This window comes from Dromiciops gliroides, chromosome 4 (genome assembly GCF_019393635.1).
Source record: "Dromiciops gliroides isolate mDroGli1 chromosome 4, mDroGli1.pri, whole genome shotgun sequence".
Classification (NCBI taxonomy): domain Eukaryota; kingdom Metazoa; phylum Chordata; class Mammalia; order Microbiotheria; family Microbiotheriidae; genus Dromiciops; species Dromiciops gliroides.
In genome coordinates, this window is record NC_057864.1 from 177,331,206 (window position 1) to 177,356,595 (window position 25,390).

Here is a 25,390-nt window from a genome sequence, read left to right on the forward strand (position 1 = left end):
AGGCTTTTTAAATAATCATCTTAGAACACTGTACCCTGATCCAGAAGAGTGACTTAGATAAGATGATAGCAGACTTCTGCTAAGAAGGTTGGGGATGAGGACAGGGGAGGAGAGGAAATAAGAACTAAATTTATCTTCCTGATATTGCTAGGGGATGAAAGTTGCAGAACCCTAAATAAGAAAATATATATCAGATGGCTGCAGCATGGGTTCAGAGCAAAGCTAAGTTAATGCCATACCTTGGTTTAAAGCAGAGGCTCTGGTTATAAGAGTAAGTCTAGCTAAACCTGTCTCCTTGTATGGAAGGTGAGGAATTACTTGTGAGAATTGCCCATGGACCCAACAGTCAACGAGTTTTGGAAATGAGCAGCAAACAAGGGGATGATATCCAGGGTAAACAAGGAAACAACAGGAGAAAAGAGCCAGTAGGAGAGGTCAATTGCCACCACCCCCCTTTGCCTGCCAGATTTCTCGTCCTTATGAAAAATTGAAAGCAAATAAACATTTGAACCAGGCCAGCTTAAGCAGTAAGCTCCCAGAAAAAAAACAAACAGCCCCTCTGGTTTTTAATAAAAGAAAAGTTTAAAATTTTAAAGCAGCACTAAAACTGGAACCACAGGGTCATTTAAACAGCAGAGAAGGAACAGCAATGATAACCATGCCCCTCCCAGGGATAAAAAGTAATCTTACTGAGCAAACGGCCATTTACAAAACCAAGATCTCCCCTTCCTAGGCACCAAAGACTCCAAAGACTAATCCTAGGCTTATTGCTTTGCCTCCTAGGTAGAATAAGAATATGCTACCCACCATAAATTTACTGCAACCCTCTATTACAACACCTTCACCAAACCTTGGTATGCAGGGAGGAGGGGAAGGGAACTCAATTGCATTTGGAACAGAACATTGATCCTCTCCTCTTTTAGCAGCTTCATGGTAGAATCCAATATAAACCCTATGCATTGAAACAGAAAGAGTGTTATCTCTGAAAATGGGAGGGGGACTCAAAGAGAGGCCAAGGGACTACTTTTTAGCAGTGTCACAGAGGGCACCTTGGTCAGGTATGGTTTAATCGAGTTCTTAACCTGAAGATTCCAGAAGATCAAGGATCTCTTGATTTGTAGAGGTCTGTAATTTTTAAAAATATTTTATAGCTATATTTCAATATAATCAGTTTCCTTTATGATCCTATATTTTAGGTAGCTAAGTGGTGCAGTAGACAGATCACCAAGACAGACCAATTTAAATCTGGCCTCAGACACTTATTGGCTATGTGACCCTGAGCAAGTCCCTTAACCCTGTTTGTCTCAATTTCCTCATCTGTAAAATGAACTGGAGAAGGAAATGACAAACCATTCCAGTATCTTTGCTAAGAAAACTCCGAATGGGGTCACAAAGAATCAGACATGACTAAAATGACTCAACAACAACAAAATATTTTATTTTATGCATTTAAAAACATCATTCTGAGAAGTGATTCACAGGCATCAGCAGACTGCCAAAGGGGCCCATGAAGACAGAAAGACAAAGAACCCCTGTTTTAGATTGTCTCCAAGTTCCCTTCCAACTCTAAAGCCTATAATTCTAGCATTGCTTCCTTCTAGTTCACAACTCCAGGCTCTTGGCCTTGTCATTGTCATTCATTCAACAACTATTTTATGGAGCACCTGCTATAAGAATAACTCACATTAAGAGAGCATTCTATGGGAGTAATGTAAGGATGTCCGGACGTGAGGCGGCGGAGGCAGTGGCGGCGGCAGGAGCCGGGCCGTGGCGACGCCAAGTCTGCGGGGCCTCTTGGCACGTCTGAGCAATGCGAAGCAACCCGTGCTGAAGCCCAACAAGCCCCTGATGCTGGCCAGCCGGGTCGGGATGAGGCACCGCGAGCTCGGGGAGGCAACCCGTGTAACAGAGATGTCCCTGATGATGGCGTGCTGGAAGCAGAATGAATTTAGCGACACAGTTTGTGCCAAGGAAATCAAAGACTTCTTTGACTGTGCTTCAAAGGCCAAGGCAGAGTGGAAGCAGAAAGCAAAACACGAGTTGCTGGGCCTCTCTGGGAATTTGACTCCCAAGCAAACAAATAAGTTGTTGGGGAGGTTTCCTAATATATCCTACATCATCTGAAAAGGTGTTTGTATAGCTTTTTAAGGACTGACCTCACAGAAGCAATTTGGTGGTGTTTGGACTGAGTGGCCTGGGAATGGCACAGAATGTGGTCTCACCCCTGTGGAGTTGTGATTTGGATGAGAGTTCTGCTTTACTCTGAAATAAAATCCTTACAAGAGAAAAGAGAGAGAGAGAGAGAGAGAGAGAGAGAGAGAGAGAGAACATTCTATGGTGTTTTGTCCAGACCCATGATGATACACAGCATGGTCTGCACATTGGAGTCACGTGACTCAAATTCAAGTGCTACCTCTGAACATATTGGCTGTTGGACCATAGGCAAATCACTTAAGCCCTCACTGCCCTGGCAGCTCTTCTAAGATTTTAAACAGCTGAGTTATTGGCAATCTGTATTGGGAGAGGGAGCTCCTTCACTGGAGGAATTCCAAATACAAGTGAAATTACAAGGGTTGGAGGGAATGGAGAGAGAGACAGAGAAAGACAGAGAGACACAGAGAAAGACAGAGGGGGGGGGGAGGGAGGGAGGTGAGGGAAGGAGAGACAGACAGAGAAAACGGAAGAGAGAAGAAAAAGACAAAAGAGTGGGGGAGATGAAGAAAGAGAGAGGGAGAGATGGAGAGAGAGAAGGATACAAAGAGAAAGGAGGAGAGGAGAGAGGGAGAAAAAGGAAGAGAAAGAGAGACAGAGAAAGAGAGGTTGACAGGGAGAAAGAGGGGGAGAGAGAAAGGGAGAGGGAAGGATAGAGAGAAGGAAGGAGGGCACGTGGGCTCATAGAATTGTTGTATCCTGACAAATTTGACTGGGCTAATCAATAGTTCGGAAAATACAACATGGCAGCTGGAAATAACACTAGATTTGGGAGTTAGAAGATATGGGTTTGCATCTTCCCCTCCATTCTTTATTACCTGAGTGACCTTAGGCAAGTAGGTTACCTTTTATGGACCTCAGTTTCCTCTTACGTAAAATGAGAGGATTGGACTAAGGGATATCTAAATTCCCTTCCATCTCTAAATCCTTGTATTCTCTCTCCTCCCACCTTCCTCTCCCTGGACTTTTCTTTGTTTACTTTCTTAATAAATGGATGAATAGATGCCCCCCCGCAACTTTCAGTTCCTCTGACCCTGGCCATACACACACACACACACACACCTACAAAGTCAAGAAGGTGATGAAAAGTGAAATAACCCAATAGCCTTCCAAAATGTTTACTTTGAAGGACAGCACCCCTTTGGATATGTACATTTGCAATACTTTTGCTTTGTTTTAAATGAGCCTTGTTATATTGTATGATACCTGGTTTGTACAAAGAGGCCAGCTCCCTCCTCCAGGCAGCAGAGGATCACAAACAGCACAATTTCATTGATTCAATATTAGTTCATCCAAAGCAACACACAACTCAAAGCAACTGCTGCTATGTTCCTTCTTTTGTTTGTGGTTTCCTCATTCAGCCTTTCGGTGTGGCAGCTTATTTAGGAATCTCATTAGCATTCAGATAAAGAAATGAGTCTGAGGCTGACTCTGACATATGGTGTATCTTCAGGTAAAATGATAATGCTGAACATTTTTGCCCAATTAAAATGTCTCATACAGGAACAGTTTGCATTGAATAACTGATGTGGATAGTTAGCACTTCCTGGTAAAATACCCCAGCTAACAAAGCACCAGAGCAGTTAGCAGCATTTTGCTAAGGGATTCACATTCCTGTCTTTTCCAAAGAAAATAATAGGCAATCCCCTAGATGCAATAACAACAACCTTGCCATTTAGATAAAGAAACATTAGGAGAGCTCAGAGATCATCTAATGATCTAATCCATTCCCAAACAGGAATCTTCCTGATCTTTTCTTCCTCAACCACCCTTAATAACAACCCTATTCCACTGGTAACAAATCTGGAAGTTGGGTAGTGTTGAGATACAGACAAGCTAATACCATCATCAACATCTCCAAATCCCCAATTACAAGGGAAGAGAGAGTTCTTCTCCTCTTAGCACTCTAGGTCAATTCCATAGTATGACATGGGAAGGTACTAAGATAACTGCATTCAACAAGACAATTCTGAAGGACTTCAAATGAAAACTGCTATCCACCTACAGAGAAAGAACTGATGGGTTCTGAGGACAGAGCAACACATACTTTTTACAACTTTATTTTTCTTGGTTTTGGTTTGGGAGGGGGGAGGGGTTGGGGGGGACGGGGTTGGGGATGTTTTTGATTTGTGTTCCTTTTAGCAACATACCCAATATGGAAATATGTTTTGCACAACTTCATATATATAATCTATATTAAAGTGCTTGACTTTTCAGGGAGGGGGGGAGAGGAGGGAAGAAAGGGAATGAATTTGGAATATGAAATTACTTTTTTAAATATTAAAAATTGTTTTTACATTTAATTGAGAAAAAAATTATTTAAAAAAGTAACCTCAATCATCTTCTATACTCTGACCAAAAATATCCCCATCACTAATTTCATGGTGTCTGAAACTCTACCTTCAAAGATTTATGCCTTCGATTAAAAAAGACTTTATGTTTTCAATAGTCTCTGAATAAAATGCAACTGCCCTTGATAGGAAAAGCAGTTTAAGACTTTATCAGTCAAACTCTTAAAGGAAATTTGTTGGGAGAGGGGGACTTCCAACAGAGGGAGAAGTGGGGCAGGGGAAGGGGAGGTGGAAGAGCTCCAAAGACAAAATTTTGATGAATTCACAGTTTTACAGGGAGCCTAGGCCCAGGCATCCTGGGAAATGTAGCCTTTTCTCGAACAGACATATGCATTACGCAGAGAATTTTTTTTCTTAAATACTCCAGAACTTACTTCAGTGTCATAATCTTCTTGGGGACCATACTGATGTATACTATCACAGGTGAAAAAAAAGTTACATTAGGGTAAGAACCATGTCATATTATCTTTGTATCTTCACAGTAGTGCATTGTACAGAACAGACACTTAATAATTTTCACTGAATAAAATGAATGAATGAATACAACAAGGTCCTCCTGGTACTTCCAATAATAAGTACTTTTGGAAATGATCCAATAGCACTCTGTCTTATAACGAATTCGATCCTAGCATAGGTCATATTATAGTGAAGTTCCTGGGTATGACAGTTTGGCACTTCCTTTTTTTCTCTAGAGATTTTTAACATTTTCAACCTCATCTGTAATTAATGACTTGTTGACACAGTATGTTTATGCCATAGTCCTCTCTCTTGCTTTAAAGTGTCAATGTAACCAATTATCATTAACATTTAAAAGGCACTCTACTAATCAGCTCTCTAAAGAAGCCTGCTCCCGGCTTACCATTGAGACACCCTACTAGGACAGCTTGTCCTCTGAGCTCCTCTCCAAAGGACTTTCTTTTGGGAATTCTGGAGACATCACTCTGTTAATATAAAATATTCCACTATATATTATTAAATATATTATCATGCCTAGTATTCATAATTCAGATGCTTGTATATTAGAATATGTATTTTTATAGCATTTCTCTCCATCACTGTGAACTTTCTTTGCCTATATCAGGCTCAAAAGGCATCCATTTAACTAAGAAAAGAAAAAGGGAGAAAAGGGGAAAAAAAGAATTTGATAAAAATTTATTCCATTATTCAACATTTAATAAGCAACAATTATGTGCAACGCACCACTCTAGGCACAAAGGGGTACATAAAGACATAGTCCCCACCTTCATGGAGTTCAGTATAGTAGGGAAATGAAATAGTGGACTAGTGAAAATATCCATGGGCAAGAAACTTTTCAGAAACCTCTCCCTGTTGTTGATGCTTTCCATCAAGATCTATAGAGGTCCAGGATTCAGAGGGTTGCTAGGCAACACCTCTCAGACCATTCTCTCTAAACCAAACTAATTAGCTAGTTTCACCTGAGCTTCCAACAGTTGCTAGGCAACTCTCAGACTAGTGCTCTCGCGCGCTCTCGCTCGCGCTCTCTCTCTCTCTCTCTCTCTCTCTCTCTCTCTCTCTCTCTCTCTCTCTCTCTCTCTCTCTCTCTCTCTCTCTCCCCCCCCCTCCTCTCCTCTCCTCTCCTCTCCTCTCCTCTCCTCTCCTCTTCCAAAACTGAAAGGGAGGATGTTTGTTAAAAATAATAATAAAACTACATCTTTCTCTCTGGTTTCACAAGAGAGGTCTAGTAATATTATTTTATGCCACTGGCAATGCTAGAAAGAACTCACCTGAGCCGGAGAATTGAGGTCTGCTTTGATGAAAAATAGCTAATAATAATAATAACTTTTAAAATTATCATTTATATACCGCTTACTATGTGCCAGGCACTCTACAATTATTTTCTCATTTGTTCCTCATAGCAATCTTGGGAGATAGGTACTATAACTAGCTCCGTTTTATAAATAAAGAAACTAAAGGGGCAGCTAGGTGGCATAGTGGATAGAGCACCTACCCTGGAGTCAGGAGGACCTGAGTTCAAATCTGACCTCAGACACTTAACACTTACTATCTGTATGACCCTAGGCAAGTCACTTAACCCCAATTGCCTCACCAAAAAGAAAAAAAAAAAAGAAACAAATAAAGAAACTGAGACAAATAAAGGTTAATGATTTCTCCAGGGTCACACAGCTAATAAGTATCCAAAGCCAGATTTGAACTCAAATCAGTCAAATCAAATCAGTCTTCCTGACTGTAGGCCCAGAGTTCTATCCACTACACCGCCTCCCCACCCCAAAAATTACCTAAGGAAGAAGAAAATCAACTGAAAAGCAGCATCTGACTTTGGCAAGAATGATAAAGACAGGGAATTACGGAAGAATTAATCATTTAAGTACACTGGCTCAACTCTCATACGAGGCTTGGCCTTCAGTGTTGGTAGAGAGCACCTCAAAATTATTATTCTGTTATTCTATTGGGGGGTAGGGTCTCTTGCAGGACTTTCTTCCCAAAAATATCACATTACCTATCAAGGGGTTTTAAGCTTGACCATTAAAGATTTGATCCTTGAGAACTCTGAAGGCTTTTCCATATTCAGGAATATTCTATTAAAATGCAAATAGCCTGGGGCAGCTAGGTGGCAAAGTGGATAGAGCACTGGCCCTGGATTCAGGAGGACCTGAGTTCAAATCCGGCATCAGACACTTGACGCATACTAGCTGTGTAACCCTGGGCAAGTCACTTAACCCTCGTTTCCCTGCACCAAAAAAAAAAAAAAATGCAAAGAGTCCTAAGAGAATTAATATTTTAAGTTATTATAAACTAACACTTTAACTAAGATCTCCAAGCCTCAGGATCTGCTACCCCTCAATTATAGGTAGGAAGCCCCAGCCTTGGAAAACCCCTTTTTGCTTATAGCTCCTCATTTCATTATATTTAGCGTACTTTGTCCTAAACCAAAATGTCATCTGGTCCCCTTACTCCCCTCTTGCAAAGTAAGAAAGATTCTTCCCTAAAGAGACCCCAAGGCTCTTTTCTACATATTTTTATTTGATTCTATTTTTCTTCTAAGGCAAATGACATTTGTACTAGAAGGGACTGAACAAATATGACTAAGAAAGAGTTTATACCCATGACAAGTCAGGAAATAATAAGAGGATGCCTAACTGACATTGATGAGTTATCATATGAACTACATCCATAGGCACTGGAATAATTCATGGATGTGATTGCAGAGTTAGGGTCAATAAACTGGAAAGGGTATCTCAGAACTAAAGAAGGGTAAATCAATCAACAAGCATTTATTAGATTATTAGACTATTGTGATTTTTTTTAATGGGAGGGAATAGGGCCTACAAATTATAGGCCAATTACCTTGACTTTGATTTCTGACAAAAATCTAGACTATGTCGTTAAAAGGATGTTTGGTAATCATCCCAAAGCATGACATCATTAAAAACAAGTCATTAATTAATTAATTAATCTTATTTCTTTTTGTATAGAGTTATTAAATACCTAGATCAGGAAAATGCTATAGATATATTTTATCTAGATTTTTAACAGGATTTCATTTTCTTAAAAAAATTTCTCATGTTATTCTTGTGGAAAAGTAACATGGCTCCCATCCCAACCAATAGACCAAACTAGCCATCTTACTAACCACCCTGTTCCCTCCAGACCACTGGACCTCCAAAGACAGGCTTAATCCTACCAGTTTGGGAACTACCACCCTGGGGCTATGCTGTTCAGAGGTTTTGTTTTGGCTTTTTGAGTGTGTTAGTAAAACTACATATTGCCCAACTCTATCAAACCAGCCACAAACCCCCAATCCCAGACTGTGCTTCATATTCCATTCAATCATTTACCTTACCCATCTCCTTGCTATCTGTCTTACCACTGCATGTGTCCTCCACCACCACTACCACTTTCTTCCTCTTGTTCAGAAAGAGTAATTAAATCAAAACTACCATTGTTTCTGAAAAAGAGTGTCAATTGACTCCCCATGACTCTACTTGTCATTCTTGGGATTTCTAAAATCAAATCATCTATCCCTAGCCATCATTTTCTTTTATGTACTGTTTCCCCCTACTAGGATGTAAGTATCTCAAAGACTGGAACTTTTTTGTTTTAGTATTTGTATCCTCAGAGATTAGCACAGTGCTTGGCAAATAGTAAACACATAATAAATACTCTTCATTCATCCATTCATTCAAAAGACAGAGTGCTGTGGACTAGATGATAGCACAATTAGATGAATTCAAAATTGGTTTAATGAATGGAACCAAAGAATAAGGGAGACCTCTTCCTTTGAAGGAAATCTATGAAATGCCCTATGGATCTGTGCTTGGCCATATGGCTATTAATATTTTATCAATGACTTGGATCAAGTATAGATAGCATACTAATCAAATTTTCAACTAACATAAAACTGGGATGGATAACTCACTGAGAACATTGATTGCATTCTCTGTATCCATTATTTAATGGGATGCTTCTGGATGTTTCATCATGTCCATGAAAGATGTTATCAGAGCTAGAATTCTTGAGATGAAGCAGCTGTCATTTCCTGCAAAACCTCAAAGCTACTACAAATCTTTCACCAATGTGAAACTGAATTCATCTCTAAATTCCAGATCCTGGAGAGGTATCTCAGCTTAGGATCTGATGGGAGATTGTAACTGGGCAGAGCAAGTAGAGAAAAGATTGTAACTTGAACCTGAATGGTATACAGCAACTAGGTCATTCAAAGCTCATTTGCCCAACCCTAGTACAAACATGAAAGGAGTGCAGGTGAGCCATTAATCCTGTCAGAAGATCATGCAGGGGGCAGCTAGGTGGCACAGTGGAAAAAGCACCAGCCCTGGATTCAGGAGGACCTGAGTTCAAATCCGCCCTCAGACACTTGATACTTACTAGCTGTGTGACCCTGGGCAAGTCACTTAACCTTCATTGCTCCACCAAAAAAAAAAAAAAAAAGATCATGCAGTAGGTAGAATGTTGGATCTGGAGACAAGAAGACTTGAGTTCAAATCTAATCTCAGATACTTACTAGCCATATGAAGCTGGGCAAATCACTTAGCCTCTATCTGCCTTCATTTTCTCATATGTAAAATGGGGAAAATAACAGTCCCTACCTCTCAGAGCTGTCAGGAGGATGAGATATTTATAAAGTACTTTGCAAACCTTAAAGTGTTATATAAACTCTATTATTATTATAACCATCACTGGAAATGGCACAGGTTTCAGCAACAATTGCTTCTGTTGAATGAGAAACAAACATCAATACTATACATACTTTCTTGTTCTCAGCTAGGGATCCAATCACTTCCCCTCCTCATTCTGACAAGTCTGTGATCTACACTTCTCCATGGTAGATGAATACCAAAGACTACATGCAACCTTTTTAAATCTACGAGTAAAAACACCATGGGATGCATTAATATCAACATAGTCTCGCCCTTTCTACCCACAAAAATTAGATAGAATCAATCCACAGTAAGGTGTTATGGAAAGAGCATTGAATGTGGACCTAAATTTGAATCCTAACTCACACTTACTCCCTGTGTAACCTTGAGTAAATCACCTAATCTGTCTGGGACTCAGTTTCTTCATCTATAATATGAAGCCATTGGACTAGATGAACTCTAAAGTCCCTTTAGGTCCTAGATCTATGATCATATAATTCTATAATTTTTCTTTAAATTAAGGTTTAAACTATGTGTTTAAGGAAGACCATTAGATGCCAATGTGTACTGAAATAGTCAGAGGAGCCTACTTGAAGGAAGTGATACTGGAGCTGGGTCCTGAAGAGTCTTGGCAGAGTTGAAAAAAAGTACTGGATTTAGTCAGGGGGCACAGGTTCGAATCCCAACTCCATCATTTAGTACTAGTATAGATTTTTTTTTTAAGTGAGGCAATTGGGGTTAAGTGACTTGCCCAGGGTCACACAGCTAGTAAGTGTTAAGTGTCTGAGGCCAGATTTGAACTCAGGTACTCCTGACTCCAGGGCCAGTTCTCTCTCCACTGCACTACCTAGCTGCCCCGGTATAGATTTTCAATGAGCAAATGGCCTCATCTTTCTGATCTTCACTATCTTCTTCTGTAAAATGAGAATAACAATACTTACATCACCCTCCTTACAAAATTCTGTCAGGAGGAAATCATTTTTTCAGTTGAAGGGTGCTACAGACCAGATGAACTCCATCTATCATCTAATGTTGATATAAACTAATGTTAGTATAATTGGGCAGTTACGTGGTACCTAGTACACAGACAGACCTGAAGCCAGGAAGACTTATCTTCCTAAATTCAAATATGGTCTCAGATATTTATTAGCTATATGTCTCTGGACAAGTCACTTAACCCTGTTTGCCTCAGTTTCCTCAACTGTAAAATGATGTGAGAATATTATTATTAGCAGAGGCCTAGTTAGCTTTCCCCATACAGGGAACAGGTAAGGTGACCACACACATTTATTTTTACACGTTGTCATGGGGCCCAGAGTACCTGGGGTACATCAAGGAATCTTCTCTTTGAGAAACTAAACCAGAGGACAGATACACCTAGAGAGATAAGTGGAACCAGATCAGACTGAGCTAGCTTTGGGACCTCGGCCCTTCATTCTGGTCTCCCTTACCCCTGGGGAGATAAGATTAGGTGTGGCTGCTTCTTTTGTGTTCTGAGGAGATGGCTTGAGAGATCAGCAGCCACCCCTCACCCAACTCCTCTAGCCACCACCAGTGGGGGATGGTCCTCCCTCACTAAAGGAACTTTCCACAGGCAGATGGTCACTCCCATCAGTCCCCTATAAAAGTACCTACCAGCCTCCTGCTCCAGGAGATTGGTACCTCAGAGCCACGTGCTTTGTGCCTTTCTCCCCAAGAGAAGTCCAAGGATTTCTCTTGGTTTCCCTTCCCTTCCCTTGCCCCTAAATAAACTACCATCTTATTCTAACTACTTTTGTGTGCAAGAGGGTATAATTCTTTAAAGAGAAATTCCTAAGAACCCCAACCCCTACCCCAAACCCATACCCCATTTCCCCCATAACACCATCATAATGAGGATGGGGAAGCTGGATGTCACAGTGGGTTGAGTGCTGGGCCTAAAGTCAAGAAGACTCAGCTTTGTGATTTCAAATCTGGCCTCAGACACTTACTACCTGGCTGATCCTGGACAAGTCACTTAACCCTGTTTGCCTCAGTTTCCTCATCCATAAAATGAGCAGGAGAAGAAAATGTCAAGCCACTCCAGTATCTTTGCAAAGAAAACCCTAAATGAGGTCATAAAGAGTCAGACATGACTGAAATTACTGAAAAACATTAGTATAATAGTATTTAGCAATAATAATCATCATTGGTCATTATGATGATGATCAACAATTGAACCTAATGTGCAATTCTATCCCCTTCATTAGAGGATAAAGAAGAGATTTGTGATTTCATTGGTATAGGGAACTCCTAGGTAAAGAAACTCCATCTAGGAATGCAAGTCAATACCTTCTCTGCAACTTCTTGTCTTTAAAAACTGCCTAGAGAATAAGAAGGTTAAATGTCTTGTTCAGGGTCACATATCCAAAATGTGTCAGAGACAGCTTAAGTCTGGCTCTGCGGTTGGCTCTCTACCCACCATGCCATGCTGCCTCTCATCAGTGAACCAAATTCTCCAAAAATAGATCTTTGTTGCAAAGAGATAAAAGTGAAATGCCTAGAAGTGAATTCAAATCAAGATACCCCTTCCTTTCATCAATAGCCACCACTCAGCACCCAGGGTTAGCCCAATTAGTTTAAGCTCAACAGTAGTCAACGACTTTCATTTGCAAAAATGTGGGTTAACACTTTTCAAGATGTATTCCCAACTGGGGCCTGATAGTATCAAAAGGGTTTTTAGAAGAATATGCATTTCAGTCCTAGAGTGACTCATAGGGCTTTATGTGACTTAATGGGGTCATAGACTCATTATTCTGCTTGCCCTTTGGGCTATTTGAGGAAAAGGCCAAACTCCCTCAGAGAGCAATAGAATAGGTTCCAATATTTAACCTGGCAGGTAACCTGTACTAATTATACTCCTCAAGAAGGAAAACCAGGAAATAGCCATTTCTTGACCCCATAGACACTTTCCCTAGTGGCATGGCATCATGGGAATGTGCTCAGATGATTTTGGAGAGAACCAAATCCAGTGATATGAAGTTAAAAAAAATAGTGGTTGATTCACAAGTTTATAATACAGGATTCTCTTCTAAATGAGTAGCTAATTATTTTGCATTGGGAGTAAATTACCTCATTTATATTTTAGTGTATATTTCATTATAAATCATTGTATTTTAATTGATCTTATACTTCTGCATCCCCCACAGTGCTGAGCAAATAATAGGTACTCTGTAAATAATAGCTTATTGCTTACTGTTCTTCAGTGTCTGAAATATTGACTCATTTAAGTCTGTTTACCCCAAAAGCCTTTCTCTGACTTTCAAATATCAATGTGACCAAAAATCATTAACATTTAGTGAATATAATTTCACAGAAATGACTGCCTTCTTTGGGTGGGGCAGATAGGCCCAGACCTCTAGTTTCGTAGGAGCAGTGCAGAAATTCTTCCACCAATAACAGATCAGTGATTTCTACGTAATATATAGTTTTAGGAAGTTGCCTGAATTACTGAGAAGTCAGGCAATTTAATTTACCCATGGTCACATATTATGTGTCATGCAGGAAACCAGTGCCCAGGTCTTCCTGACTGGATCTTTATCCACTGTACTATACACTGCCTCTCTAGATTTTATTTTAGTAAAGGGGAGAGGGAGGGCAGAGTGGTTGTGTGGGAAGGGGGAGGGAGCATCAACAAGCATAATGAGTGGGATCCTATGCCCTCATGCTCTTAGATATCCACATGTTTAGGACATCTGGCCATTTGGACCACAGAGCTTTAATCCAGACAACACATTTCCCCTAGTGTCAGTAAGCAGAACTGTGCTTAAAGGAAATCACAGAGAAGTTATCTTACAAACCAAGGCCTGTAAAGCAGTATTATTTGTAACCATTTGTAACTATTTCACAGCACCAACTGAAGTTCAGCATCTCTTAAAGAACGACATGATTATCAGCTGTAATTATTGCCATTCATATTCTTCTCCATTCTTCGCTTTTTTTCTTTTTCCTCTATCCTGGCTTTTAAAATTATTTTATATAATTATTATTATTATGGTATTTTGTATATCATTTTGTATATTGTGTTTTTATGTTACCTTGTGTCATATTTTCATATTATTATGAATTATTTTCATATTTCTGTATATTATTATTTTGTATAATTATTTTGGTATTTTGCCTGTATTTTTTTTACCTTCTCCATCCTGTCTATCTCACTCACTCTCAGAGTTCTCACACTGCCTCCATGAAACTGCAGGTCTGGGCCTATCTCCCCCACCCAAAGAAAGTAGTCATTTCTGTGAACTTATATTCACTAAATGTTAGTGATTTTTAGTCACATTGACACTTGAAAATCAGAGAAAGGATTTTGGAATAAATAAATGAGTCAATATTATTTATTTATTTTAAAAACATTCATCAAGAACCTGCCCTAGGAGTTAGGAAAGATGAAAAGATAAATGAAATGTGGTAAATATCCTCAAGGAACTTACAATCACCTCCAATTTTTTTCTCCATTGTTGGTATTATGTGGGAGAGAGACAGACAAAGACAGGCAGAGAGAGACAGAGAGGAAGAGACAGAGAGAGAGAGAGAGAGAGAGAGAGAAAGAGAGAGAGAGAGAGAATGAGAATCAGGTCAATTCAAGTCTGGGGATACAAAGAACAACTATCATGCTCCCTAGCCTCAAGGAATAGACAGAATTTCTAATCAGAAAGAAAATATGTAAACAATTATGTATAGATGTGATATATAGAAGGTAAATGAAAAATAATCTTAGAAGAAAGACTAGCAGTAGGGAAGATCAGGAAAGGGTTCTTTCCTGAGATTTGAGCTGAATCTTAAAGGAATTAAGAGAAGTCAGAGGAACTGAAGCAAACAGGATTAAGCGACTTGCCCAGGGTCACACATCTAGCAAGTGTCTAAGGCTAGATTTGAACTCAAAAAGATGAGTCTTCCTGACTATAGGCCTGGCACTCTATCCACTGTGATACCTAACTGCCCAAGAGAAGTGGAGGTTATAGAGAAGAATATCTTAGGCATAAGAGGTAGTGAAAAGACACAGAATCAGAAGATGGATTGTCATAGACAAGTCCAATATTACTAGATCATAGAGTGTTTTGAAGGAAGTAAAGTATACAAAGACTGGAAAGACATGAAGAGGCTAAACTGGAAAGAGCTTTAAAAACCAAAGAGAGGATTTTATATTTGGTCCTGTAGTATTACCTAATAGGGAGCCGCTGGAATTGATTGAATTGGGGACAAGGGTACCATAATCAAACACCATTCTGTATTTTTAAAAATATATTTTAAATATTCTTTGTTACAATTTCAGTTTCAAGCTGTTTCCCTCCCTTCCTCCCTCTCAACCCTGCATTAGAGGCTAAAATTTGACACATAGATGAGTGTGCGTGTGTGTGTGTGTGTGTGTGTGTGTGTGTGTGTGTGTGTGTGTGTGTGTGTATGAACCACACAATACATGACTCCATATATCAGTTCTTTCTCTCAAGGTGCATGGCATCTTCTTTTATAGGTCCTTTGTATGTGATCTGAATATTCATAAAAGTCAGAATAGCTCAGTCATACACAGTTCCCCTATGAACAATATTGCTTTTACTGTATACAATGTTCTCTTGGTTCTGCTCATTTCATGCTACATTATTTCATGCAAGTCTTTCCATGGTTTGGTTTGGTTTTTTTAATCAACCTGCTCATCATTTCTTACAATACAATAATATTACATCACAAATATTATTTTATTTAGTATTGGAATTAGTTGATCTTTAAATGTGTGGTAGAATTTACTTATAAATCCATATGATACTGATGTTTTTTCTTAGGAAGTTCATTTATGGCCTGTCCAATTTCTTTTCTTAAAATAGGTTTATTTAAATATTTTATTTCCTCTTCTGTTAATCTGGGCAGTTTATTTTTTTGTAAGTATTCTTCTATTTTACTTAAAGTATTAAATTTATTGGCATATAATTGGGCAAAATAATTCCTTACAATTGCTTTAGTTTCATCTTCATTAGTGGTGTATTCATTCTTTTCATTTTTTGATACTAATGATTTGGTTTTCTTCTCTTTTTTAAGATCCTCTTAACCAATAATTTTTCTATTTTATTGTTTTTTCAGAAACTAATTCAGTTTTATCTATTAATTCAATGATTTTCTGACATTCAATTTGGTAATCTCACCTTTAATTTTCAGGATTTTCAATTTGGTGCTTAATTGAGGATTCTTAATTTGTTCTTTTTGTAGTTTTCTTTAAGTTATATACCCAATTCATTGATCTTCTCTTTCTCTATTTTATTGATCTAAGCATATAGAGATAAAATTGCCTCTGATTACTACTTTTTCTACATCCCATAAATTTTGATTCATTGACTCCTTATTATCATTCTCTTTAATAAAATTATTTATTATTTCTATGACTTCTTTAACTCACTCATTCTTTAAAATTAGGTTATTTAGTCCCCAATTAATTTTTTTTTTTTGCAGGGCAGTGGGGGTTAAGTGACTTGCCCAGGCTCACACAGCTAGTGTCAAGTGTCTGAGGCTGGATTTGAACTCAGGTACTCCTGAATCCAGGGCTGGCACTTTATCCACTGTGCCACCTAGCCACACACCCCCCATTAATTTTTAATCTGTGTTTTCATGATCCTTTATTAAATGTAATTTATATTGAATTATGATCTAAAAAGGATGCATTTAATATTTCCGCTTTTCTGCATTTAATTTTAAAGTTTTTATGGCCTAAAATGTTATCAATTTTTATAAAGGTACCATATACCCCTGAGGTAAAGGTATACTTCTTTCTATTGCCATTCAATTATTGTCTATCATATCTAGCTTACCTAACATTCTATTCATCTCCTTGATTTCTTTATTATTTATTTTTTAGTTAGATTTATCTGCTTCTGAGAGGGAAAGATAGAAATCCCCACACAATTATAGCTTTACTATCTATTTCTACCTGTAACTTATTTATCTTTTCCTTTAAAAAATTTAATGCTATTGCATTTGGTGCATATGTTTAGTATTGATATTATTTTATTATATATGGTACCTTTTAATATAATGTAGTTTCCATGCTTATCTCTTTTAATTAAATCTATTTTAGCTTTAAATTTGTCTGAGACTGTGATTGTTACCCCTGGTTTTTTTGTGTCTGCTGAAGCATAATAAATTTTGCTCCAGACCTTTATTTTTATCTATGTGTGTTTCTCATTTTTAAATGTGTTTCTTATAAACAACATATTGTCAGGTTCTGGTTCTTTGATCCATTCTGCTATTCATTTTCATTTTAGGGGTAAAGTTATCCCATTCACATTCAAAGTTATAATAACTAATTGTGTATTTCTCTTTACCCTATTTTTCCTCACTATTTATCATTTATCCTCCCCCTCTCTCTCTCTCTCTCTCTCTCTCTCTCTCTCTCTCTCTCTCTCTCTCTCTCTCCCTCCCTCCCTCCCTCTCCCTCCCTCCATCCCTCCCTCCCTCTCTCCCTCTCTTCTTCTCTCTATTTCTCTCTCTCTCTTCCCATCTCTCCTCAGAAACCTAATTTATTTTTGACCACTGCCTCTCTAATCCACACAGCCTTCTGAATTTCTCACTTATCATATCCCCTTGCCCTATTTCTCTATAAGTTAAAAAGGCTTTTTACCTTACTAGATGTATATGTTATTTCCTCTTTAACCCAGTTCTAAAGAGAATAAGGTCTCTACCTGCTCTCTACCCCATTTTCCCCTTCACTGTAACAATTCTTCCATTCACACCTCTTTTGTATGAGATAATTTGCTCCATTTTACCTCTCCCTACCCACTTTTATTTTTTTAGGATCATCCCATCATAACCAACTCAACCTCAAACCTTCTTTCAATGTATATGCTTTTGAAACATCCTAGTAATAATATTCTTAAGAGATAAAAATATCATTTCCTCACACAAGAAATGAATGGTTTAACCTTATTAAACCCCTTAGAATTAGTCTTTTGTGTTTACCTTCTTGTGTTTCTCCTGACCCTTGTAAGTCAAATTTCCTGTTCAATTCTGTTCTTTTCCTCAAGAATAACTGAAAGTCCTTTAGTTGATTAAATATCCATTTTCTCTTGCAGGATTACACTCTGTTTTTCTGGGTAGATTATTCTTGGTTTATAAACCCAGCTCCTTTGCTCTTCAGAATATCATTCCACACCCTTTAGTCTTTTGATGTGAAGCTGCTAAATCTTGCGTTATTCTAACTGTAGCTTTACAATATTTAGAGTATTTCTTTTCTATTTGCTTGTAGTATTTTCTCTTTGAGTGGGAGCTTTGAAACTTAGCTATAATGTTCCCTTGAGTTTTCATTTGGGGATCACATACAGGTAATGATTGGTGAATTTTTTTCTATTTCTATATTACTCTTGAGTTACAAAACTGCAGGGCAATTTTCTTTAATATTTTCTAGAAGTATAGGGTCTAGACTGGTTTTCTTTTATCATAACTTTCAGGTAGTCCAACAATTCTTATATTATCTCTCTTCAATCTGTTTTCTAAGTCAGCTATTTTTCTAATGAAATGTTCTTGTTCTCTTCTATTTTTTCATTTTTTATTTTGTTTTATTATTTTTTGATGTCTTATGAACTCATTAGCTCCCCCTTGCCTAATTCTAATTTTTAAGAAGTTATTTTCTTCAAAAAGTTTTTGGGTCTCTTTTTCCCTTTGGGTTTTTGGGGTTAGCTTTCTTTTCATAATTTTCTTGATTTTCTTGCATTACTCTTATTCCTTTTCCCAATTTTTTCTCAACCTCTTTTTTTATTTTAAAGTCCTTTTAAAGCTCTTTGGAGACCTCTTTTGGGGCTTATGACCATTTTATATTTTTCGTTGAAGCTTTACAAGTAGCTGTTTTGGCTTCAATGTCTTCTTCTGATTTTAAACCCTGATCTTCTCTATCACCAAAGTAGCTTTCTATGGCTGGGTTCTTTCTCTGTTGTTTGATGTGATAGATTAGAGAGAGAGAGAGAGAGAGAGAGAGATGGAGAGAGGGAGGGGGGAGGGAGAAAGAAAGAGAGAGAGACAGAGGGATCGATCTTATTTTTTGGCTGTTAACTTTATGTTAGGATCAGGCTCTGCTCCCAGAGTGTGAAAGATAATTACTCAGGCTTGAGGGGGTTTTGTTGTTGTTGTTGTTTTCTGACCTCTATCTAGGGGTATTTTGATTTTTTTGGTTCTGCAAACCAAAATCAAATTTAATCACTGCTTCTCCAACTCATGCCTTGGTCTATGGGTGACCTCATATGCTCTTCTTTGCCCCTGAGTTGAGATCAGAGCCCCCAACATTGCTGCCACAAAGATGTTCTTATTCCATGTGGTCCCTCCAAGCAACTGCAAGCATCAGTTCACCCCTCTGACCTGGAACTGAAACTAGGGACTCCACTCTCCCATGAGTGACCAGCACCACCAACAAGTTCTTACCCCTCTGCAATCGACCTCACTCACCAGTATGTACCTGCTCCTCCCAACTGAAGCCACAGCCTAGGACCCCATTAGCTAATCAGCATGCCTGGACCCTATGTCCAATACCAGCAGAGGTCCCCCACATAATCCTCCCCAGATCAACCACCCAACCCCCACACCCTCCATCTGTGAGGCAAAAATTCCCAAAGCTAAGGCTGCCACCTACACCTCTGCCTCAGGCCTTGCTATTCGTTGACTCAGTCATATATGCCCAATAGTATCTGCAAGTATTATTATTATTATTATTCCTATTTTACATATGAGGAAAATTAGACAAACAGAAGCAGACTGATTGTCCCAGAGTTACACAGCTAGTAAGTATCTGAGGCTGGATTCAAACTCAGATCTAACTGTAGTATTATTGAACTCTTACCTACATCTCATTCATACGGATGCCATCAGAAAAACTGGCAAGTGCTTTGCTGAAGTCAAGGCATATTATATCTGTGGCATTGCTTTTATCTGCCAGTAACCCTGTCCAATAACCTTGGCAAAAAGGAAAATAAGGTTAATCTGACATGACTTTTCTTGATGAAGCCATGCTAACTCTTAATGAATAACCTTCCCTTTATAAATGCTCACAAGTCATCCCTTTAATAAAACATTTTTGAATTTTTCTAAGAATAGAAATTGAACTGATTAGAATGTGCTTTACAAAATCTATCCTCTTCCCTTCTTTGAAAACTGTAACGATTGGAATGACGCCACCTGCTGGAGACTTACTGTAATAGAGTTCCACCCATGAAGTGAAGGTCTTTGAGGGCAAGACCAGGAGTCTTTTCTTTGGGAAAAGGAAGTGACCCGGGCGAGTGGGAGGAGGAAGTAAGAGACTGGCGCTCAGTCTCGCGCTCTTTCCTTTGGACTCTGGCAGAGAAGGGAGCTAGAAATGTGCTCTCCCTTTAATAGATAGGAATCTAGGCCTTTTTCTCTCTCTTTACCAAATTCTTATTCTCCTTAATAAATGCTTAAAAGTCTAACTCTTGCTAAAGCTTATAATTTATTGGCGACCACTCATTAGATATTTTAAACAGACTAGCTAGAATTTTAGCCCTTAACAAAATAAAGACAATATTTTCCCATCTCATCCTGTAACAGATCTCACATTCTCTGTTATTTTTCAAGATCACAGACAGCAGCTCAACAGTTTTATTATAATGTAATAGGCCCAGAACTTTATCCACTATGCCACCCAGAAATTACATGTACCATTTCAAGTATCCTAAAATTCAGTTGGTCTGACTTTAATGATTTGATGTCATTGGGCAGATAGGTTCTCTTTCGCCATCTCTTCACTTGGGTTTTGTCTCATTACATTTTTGTTCTATTTATTCCAATCTAAATATCATACTTCTTAGTAGAGAAAATAAAAGCAAAATCAGAATGAAGTGGTTCTGTTTTCTTACTATTGGCTATTGATAACATCCCATCCACCCCAGGTAGCAATCTCATCCTTTTTAAAAATTTATTCTTGCTTCCAATTTAGCTCTTTTTGTTATCTTTAGCATCCATTTCCAAACCTCAGCTTATGATGAACTATGACAATCTTGACATTATAAGACCCTGCCATTCTATATTCATCCTCTGTTTTCTGACCTTTCTTTCTTTCAACTCTTGCATACCTTTTAAAAATCTATATTGATTAATGACTTCTCTGTACATTATATTCTACTTTTTTGGAGAAATGTTCCTTTTCTTTCTCATCAAAATCCCTTAGTTATGAATATATAATTTTATTCTCAAAGGCTTCCCATCTCTCCTGGGAAAATTTCCTCTAAATAATTTTAGGCACGGGTTCCTTGCAATCCTTTCTCTGAATTATTTGAAATACAACTTCTGAAAATGGAAGGTCCTTCCCTTCTCTTTCCTTATCTATCACAGCCTTAAGACAGTCACCAAGTTCTCACCAATTCTCTTTCAACAACCAGCTTCTCTATATTGATCATAATTGAGTCTAGAATAGTTATTATCCTTTGAGGGATGAAATTACCCTAATGTCAAGTTAAGAATTAATCAGCTGCAGGGGCAGCTAAGTGGCACAGTGGATAAAGCACTGGCCTTGGATTCAGGAGGACCCAAGTTCAAATCTGACCACAGACACTTGACACTTACTAGCTGTGTGACCCTGAGCAAGTCACTTAACCCTCATTGCCCCCCCCAAAAAAAACAATTAATCAGCTGCTCTGATTGGGCAGAGATGTCTAGCAGGTACTTGCATAGTTGAAATCATTCATTTTACCTTTACCTTACATCCCTGTAAGGTTTGTGATCTATTTCTTGATTTCCCCAGGTATTCTATAGTACACTTATTCCACAGTATCAGTTCTATTTCTCCCTACATCGATCCTCACCCAAATATTTTCTACCGTGCTTTCCACTGTAAAATGAAGAGATTGGGGCAACTAGGTAGTGCAGTGGATAGAGCACCCGCCCTGGATTCAGGAGGACCTGAGTTCAAATTCGACCTCACACACTTAACACTTACTAGCTGTGTGACCCTGGGCAAATCACAACCCCAATTGCCTCACTAAAAAAAAAAGTAATTGAAAAATATTTAACAAAATAAGCAAAAATGCAATAAAACATAGATATTATCACATTTAAAAACTAAGTCTATATGCAGCTCTCATACCATTTAGTGACCCCTGTTTTCACTTGAGTCTGACTTCACTGCCCTTGATCCAATGATTATACTACTGGGCATATACCCAAAGTAGGACAAAGTCAGGAAGAAAAGTCCCATGTATACAAAAATATATTTAATATTTTATTTTTAACTAACAATATTTTATTTTAATAATATTTTTGTTATTAAAACTAGATATAGGGGCAGCTAGGTGGTGCAGTGGATAGAGCACTGGCCCTGGATTCAGGAGGACCTGAGTTCAAATCCGGCCTCAGACACTTTACATTTAGTAGCTGTGTGACCCTAGGCAAGTCACTTAACCCTAATTGCCTCACACACAAAAAACCCACTGGATATAAAGTAGATATTCAAAAACTGGGGAATGACTGAATAAATTGCATATATGAAAGTAACCCCATGTTATTTTGCCATAAGAAGTGACAACTGTGAAGGATTCAGAGAAACTTGGGAAATTTTATTTGAAATGATGCAGAGCAAAGGAAATATAACCAAAAGCACAATTTATACAATGACCACAATAATGCCAAGAAAGATAAGGCTGAAAGACATAAAAATTCTGATCACCACAATAACCAAATAAGAATGAAGAAGACTGATACTAAAGTGTGGTTCCCTACTCCAGACAAAGAGGTGGTAGACCACAGGTAAAGAATAAGACATGCATTGTCAGACATTCAATGTGTTGGCCTACTTTGTTCAATTACATGTTTTTAAAAGGGACAGTTCTACAGGAGGGAATAGTTTTGATAAAGTGACAGTGGTGTTTTTAAGCACCAATTACATGTTTATTAAAAAAAAATTTTAAGGAGGCATTGGATACCTATTAGCTCTAAAACTATGATCCTGCAATCTTCACAAAAGTCAATTTTACTTGCTTAATACATTTCTATTTGTCACCCCACTGCCGCCTTCCATCTTTTCCCCAATTCTTCTTGTTTCAAATATGGCACACTCTTCAAAAGATAAATCCAGTTCCGAATCACATCTCACCAAATATTAATGACTCATGAATTTAAATATGCCTCCTTCAATTAAAAAGCATTGTTTTTACTCATTAAAAAAAAAACAATGTTGATGGAAACCTATGTATGCTAGAGGACATGAATTCTCCAGTATTTATCTTATTGAGCCCTAGGAGAGTTGGAGACCATTGCTGAAATGGAAGTTTGGATCCAATGCAGAGGAGAACAAGAAATCTTGCAAAAGGAGTGAGATCTGAAAAGTAGAGCAAAGGATGAGATCTAAAAACAAATATGTCAGATGGGGCAAGTATATGAGGTGGAGTAAAGTCAAGGGACAGATGAGAGAGCTTGGGTCCCAAGTTCTGCTGCCACCTCCACTTTTACAAGAGAAAACTAGCAGGAGCATGAAAAGCTAAGATGTTATAACAAGGATGGTACCTTGCTATATAGAAGAGCCAAAGTGACTGTAGCTGTTCAACACCACTGAGAACAGATTTGGTGAATCCAACTTTCTTATCCTTAGCTTTATTCCAACTCTTGTGCCCTCTCTTGGTAGATAAATGAACTAATTTCCTGATCCCTGTTTCTTAATATTTTGTTTTGTTTTCTGTCTCATTTTTTTCTCCTTAAGATAAAGCAGTTAACCATTACACTGCTGATCTCTGTTGGTCCTTATTCAAGTGCTGGCAGAAGAAGATGTAAAAGGGGTAAAGTACTCAGGAGAAAGAGCTATATCACTACTACTAGGACCTTTTCTGGGGTCTCAATGCTGCATGAAAAGGAACAAATTATTGATTAACATTTGAATAGACTCTCAAAAGTAGAGAAATAAAATTTGGATGTGGACAAGTTTGAGGCAAAATGAACTTAGCAGGTTTGATGAGGAAAGGTTTGTAAGCAAGCTGGGAATTAACCTTTCTGGAGTGATCACATCAGGCATTTTCCCTTTCCTATTGGTTCTTCCCTGTGGTAAATATGAAAGGGAAACCCTTCCCCTGAAGAACAACATCAAGAGTATGATTAGAAAAAAAAAATATTTTAAAGGGGGCATTTAGGTGGCACAGTAGATAAAGCACCAGTCCTGGATTCAGAAGGGCCTGCATTCAAATCCAGCCTCAGACACTTGACACTTACTAGCTGTGTGACCTTGGGCAAGTCACTTAACCCTCATTCACACACACATACACACACACACACACACACACACACACACACTTTTTTTTAAAGAGTATGATTAGAGAAAAGGTCATGCTCAAGGGGAGGTCAAAGACAAGGGTTGAGGAAGAATAATGCTTCCCACATGAGTTGGTTCCAGAAAGAGGGAGTACTTAGTTCCCTGATCACCAGCCAATCACCCTTTACCCCCCACACACCTCCTAGACTTTGCCCATTTCAATCAATCAGAAAGGGGGCAGCTAGGTGGCGCAGTGGATAAAGCACTGGCCTTGGATTTAGGAGGACCTGAGTTCAAATCCAGCCTCAGTCACTTGACACTTAATGAGCTGTGTAACCTTCATTGCCCTGCAAAAACAAAAACAAATCAATCAATCAGAAAACATTTATTAAGCACCTACTACATGCCAGGTATTCTGCAAAGTGCTGGGGATACAAAAAGAGGCAAAAGACTGTCCCTACCCTCAAGGATCTTACAATCTAAGGAGGTGCTTATAGTCTGATTATGTGTATTGATATCATAGGTCATGGATTTCTTTCATATTATTTCATCCTTTCTTATGCTATTTTTTAAAAACTATATCTGCTCTTCTCTTTACTACCTCCCATCTATTTTTAGTTTAAAGCCTTCTTGATCAAATTCACAAGATTATAAGCAAATATATTTCATTGTATATTATAACTGCCTGTTCCTTTCTTTAAATCTATACCAAACTAGCTTTCCAATAATTTTTAAATGAATGAATTCACAGAGAATATCTTTCTAAAACTATGTTGAAAATAAGTCTAGGTATTTCCCTCAAAAACAACATCAAATCAAGCCTATAAACAGATTCTGGAACTATAGAACCTACAAAAAGAAAGACAAAATCCTGCTACATGAGATAATTTAGAAGATTTCAGAAAAGGTCTGTCTCACCTGGGTGAAAGGGGAGGGCGGCTCAGCACTACTTGTCCCAGTGGGCAGCTCACCTCAGCCAAGCTCAGCTCAGTGGGCAGCTCAACACTGTTGCAACTAGACACAGCTGAGAGTGGGGCAGCTGAGAGCAGTAAGAATTTTGCAACCGTGAACCCTGTGACCAAGAGCAGACTTCAACTTGAAAAGTTTTTAAATAGCCTACAACATGAGCAAGAAACAAAAAAAGACCCTTACCATTGACGACTTCTATGGTGAAAGGGAAGACCAAAACTCAAACATAGATGAGTTGGTCAAAACGCCTACAAGTGAAGACTCAAGAGGGAAGATGATCTTGTCTCAAGACCAAAAAGCCTTCTTTGAAGAGCTCAAAAAGGCTTTTAAAAACCGAATAAGAGAAGTAGAAGAAAAAATGGAAAAAGAAATAAGAGAAATGAAAGTTACACTGCAAAAAGAAGCACAAAAAATGACTGAAGAAAACAGAGAAAGAAAATTATAGACCAATTTCCCTAATGAATATTGATGCTAAAATCTTAAAC

The 25,390-nt window shown here is 38.3% G+C and overlaps 1 protein-coding gene across 1 annotated transcript; it reads left to right on the forward strand.

Moving 5' to 3' along the window:
- Positions 1-299: 299 nt before the first annotated feature.
- LOC122754789 (coiled-coil-helix-coiled-coil-helix domain-containing protein 1-like) lies at positions 300-2,124 on the forward strand. Its single transcript, XM_044003242.1, has 2 exons — positions 300-393; positions 1,733-2,124. Exons 1-2 carry the CDS (start codon positions 300-302, stop codon positions 2,122-2,124), a joined length of 486 nt encoding a protein of 161 aa, XP_043859177.1.
- The last annotated feature ends 23,266 nt before the right edge of the window (positions 2,125-25,390 follow it).

Coding starts and splice junctions, on each gene's coding strand:
- LOC122754789 (XM_044003242.1), top strand. CDS start 300: ATGGAAGGTGAGGAATTACTTGTGAGAATTGCCCATGGACCCAACAGT. Junction 394..1,732: donor ACAAGGGGATGATATCCAGG/GTAAACAAGGAA, acceptor TCCGGACGTGAG/GCGGCGGAGGCAGTGGCGGC.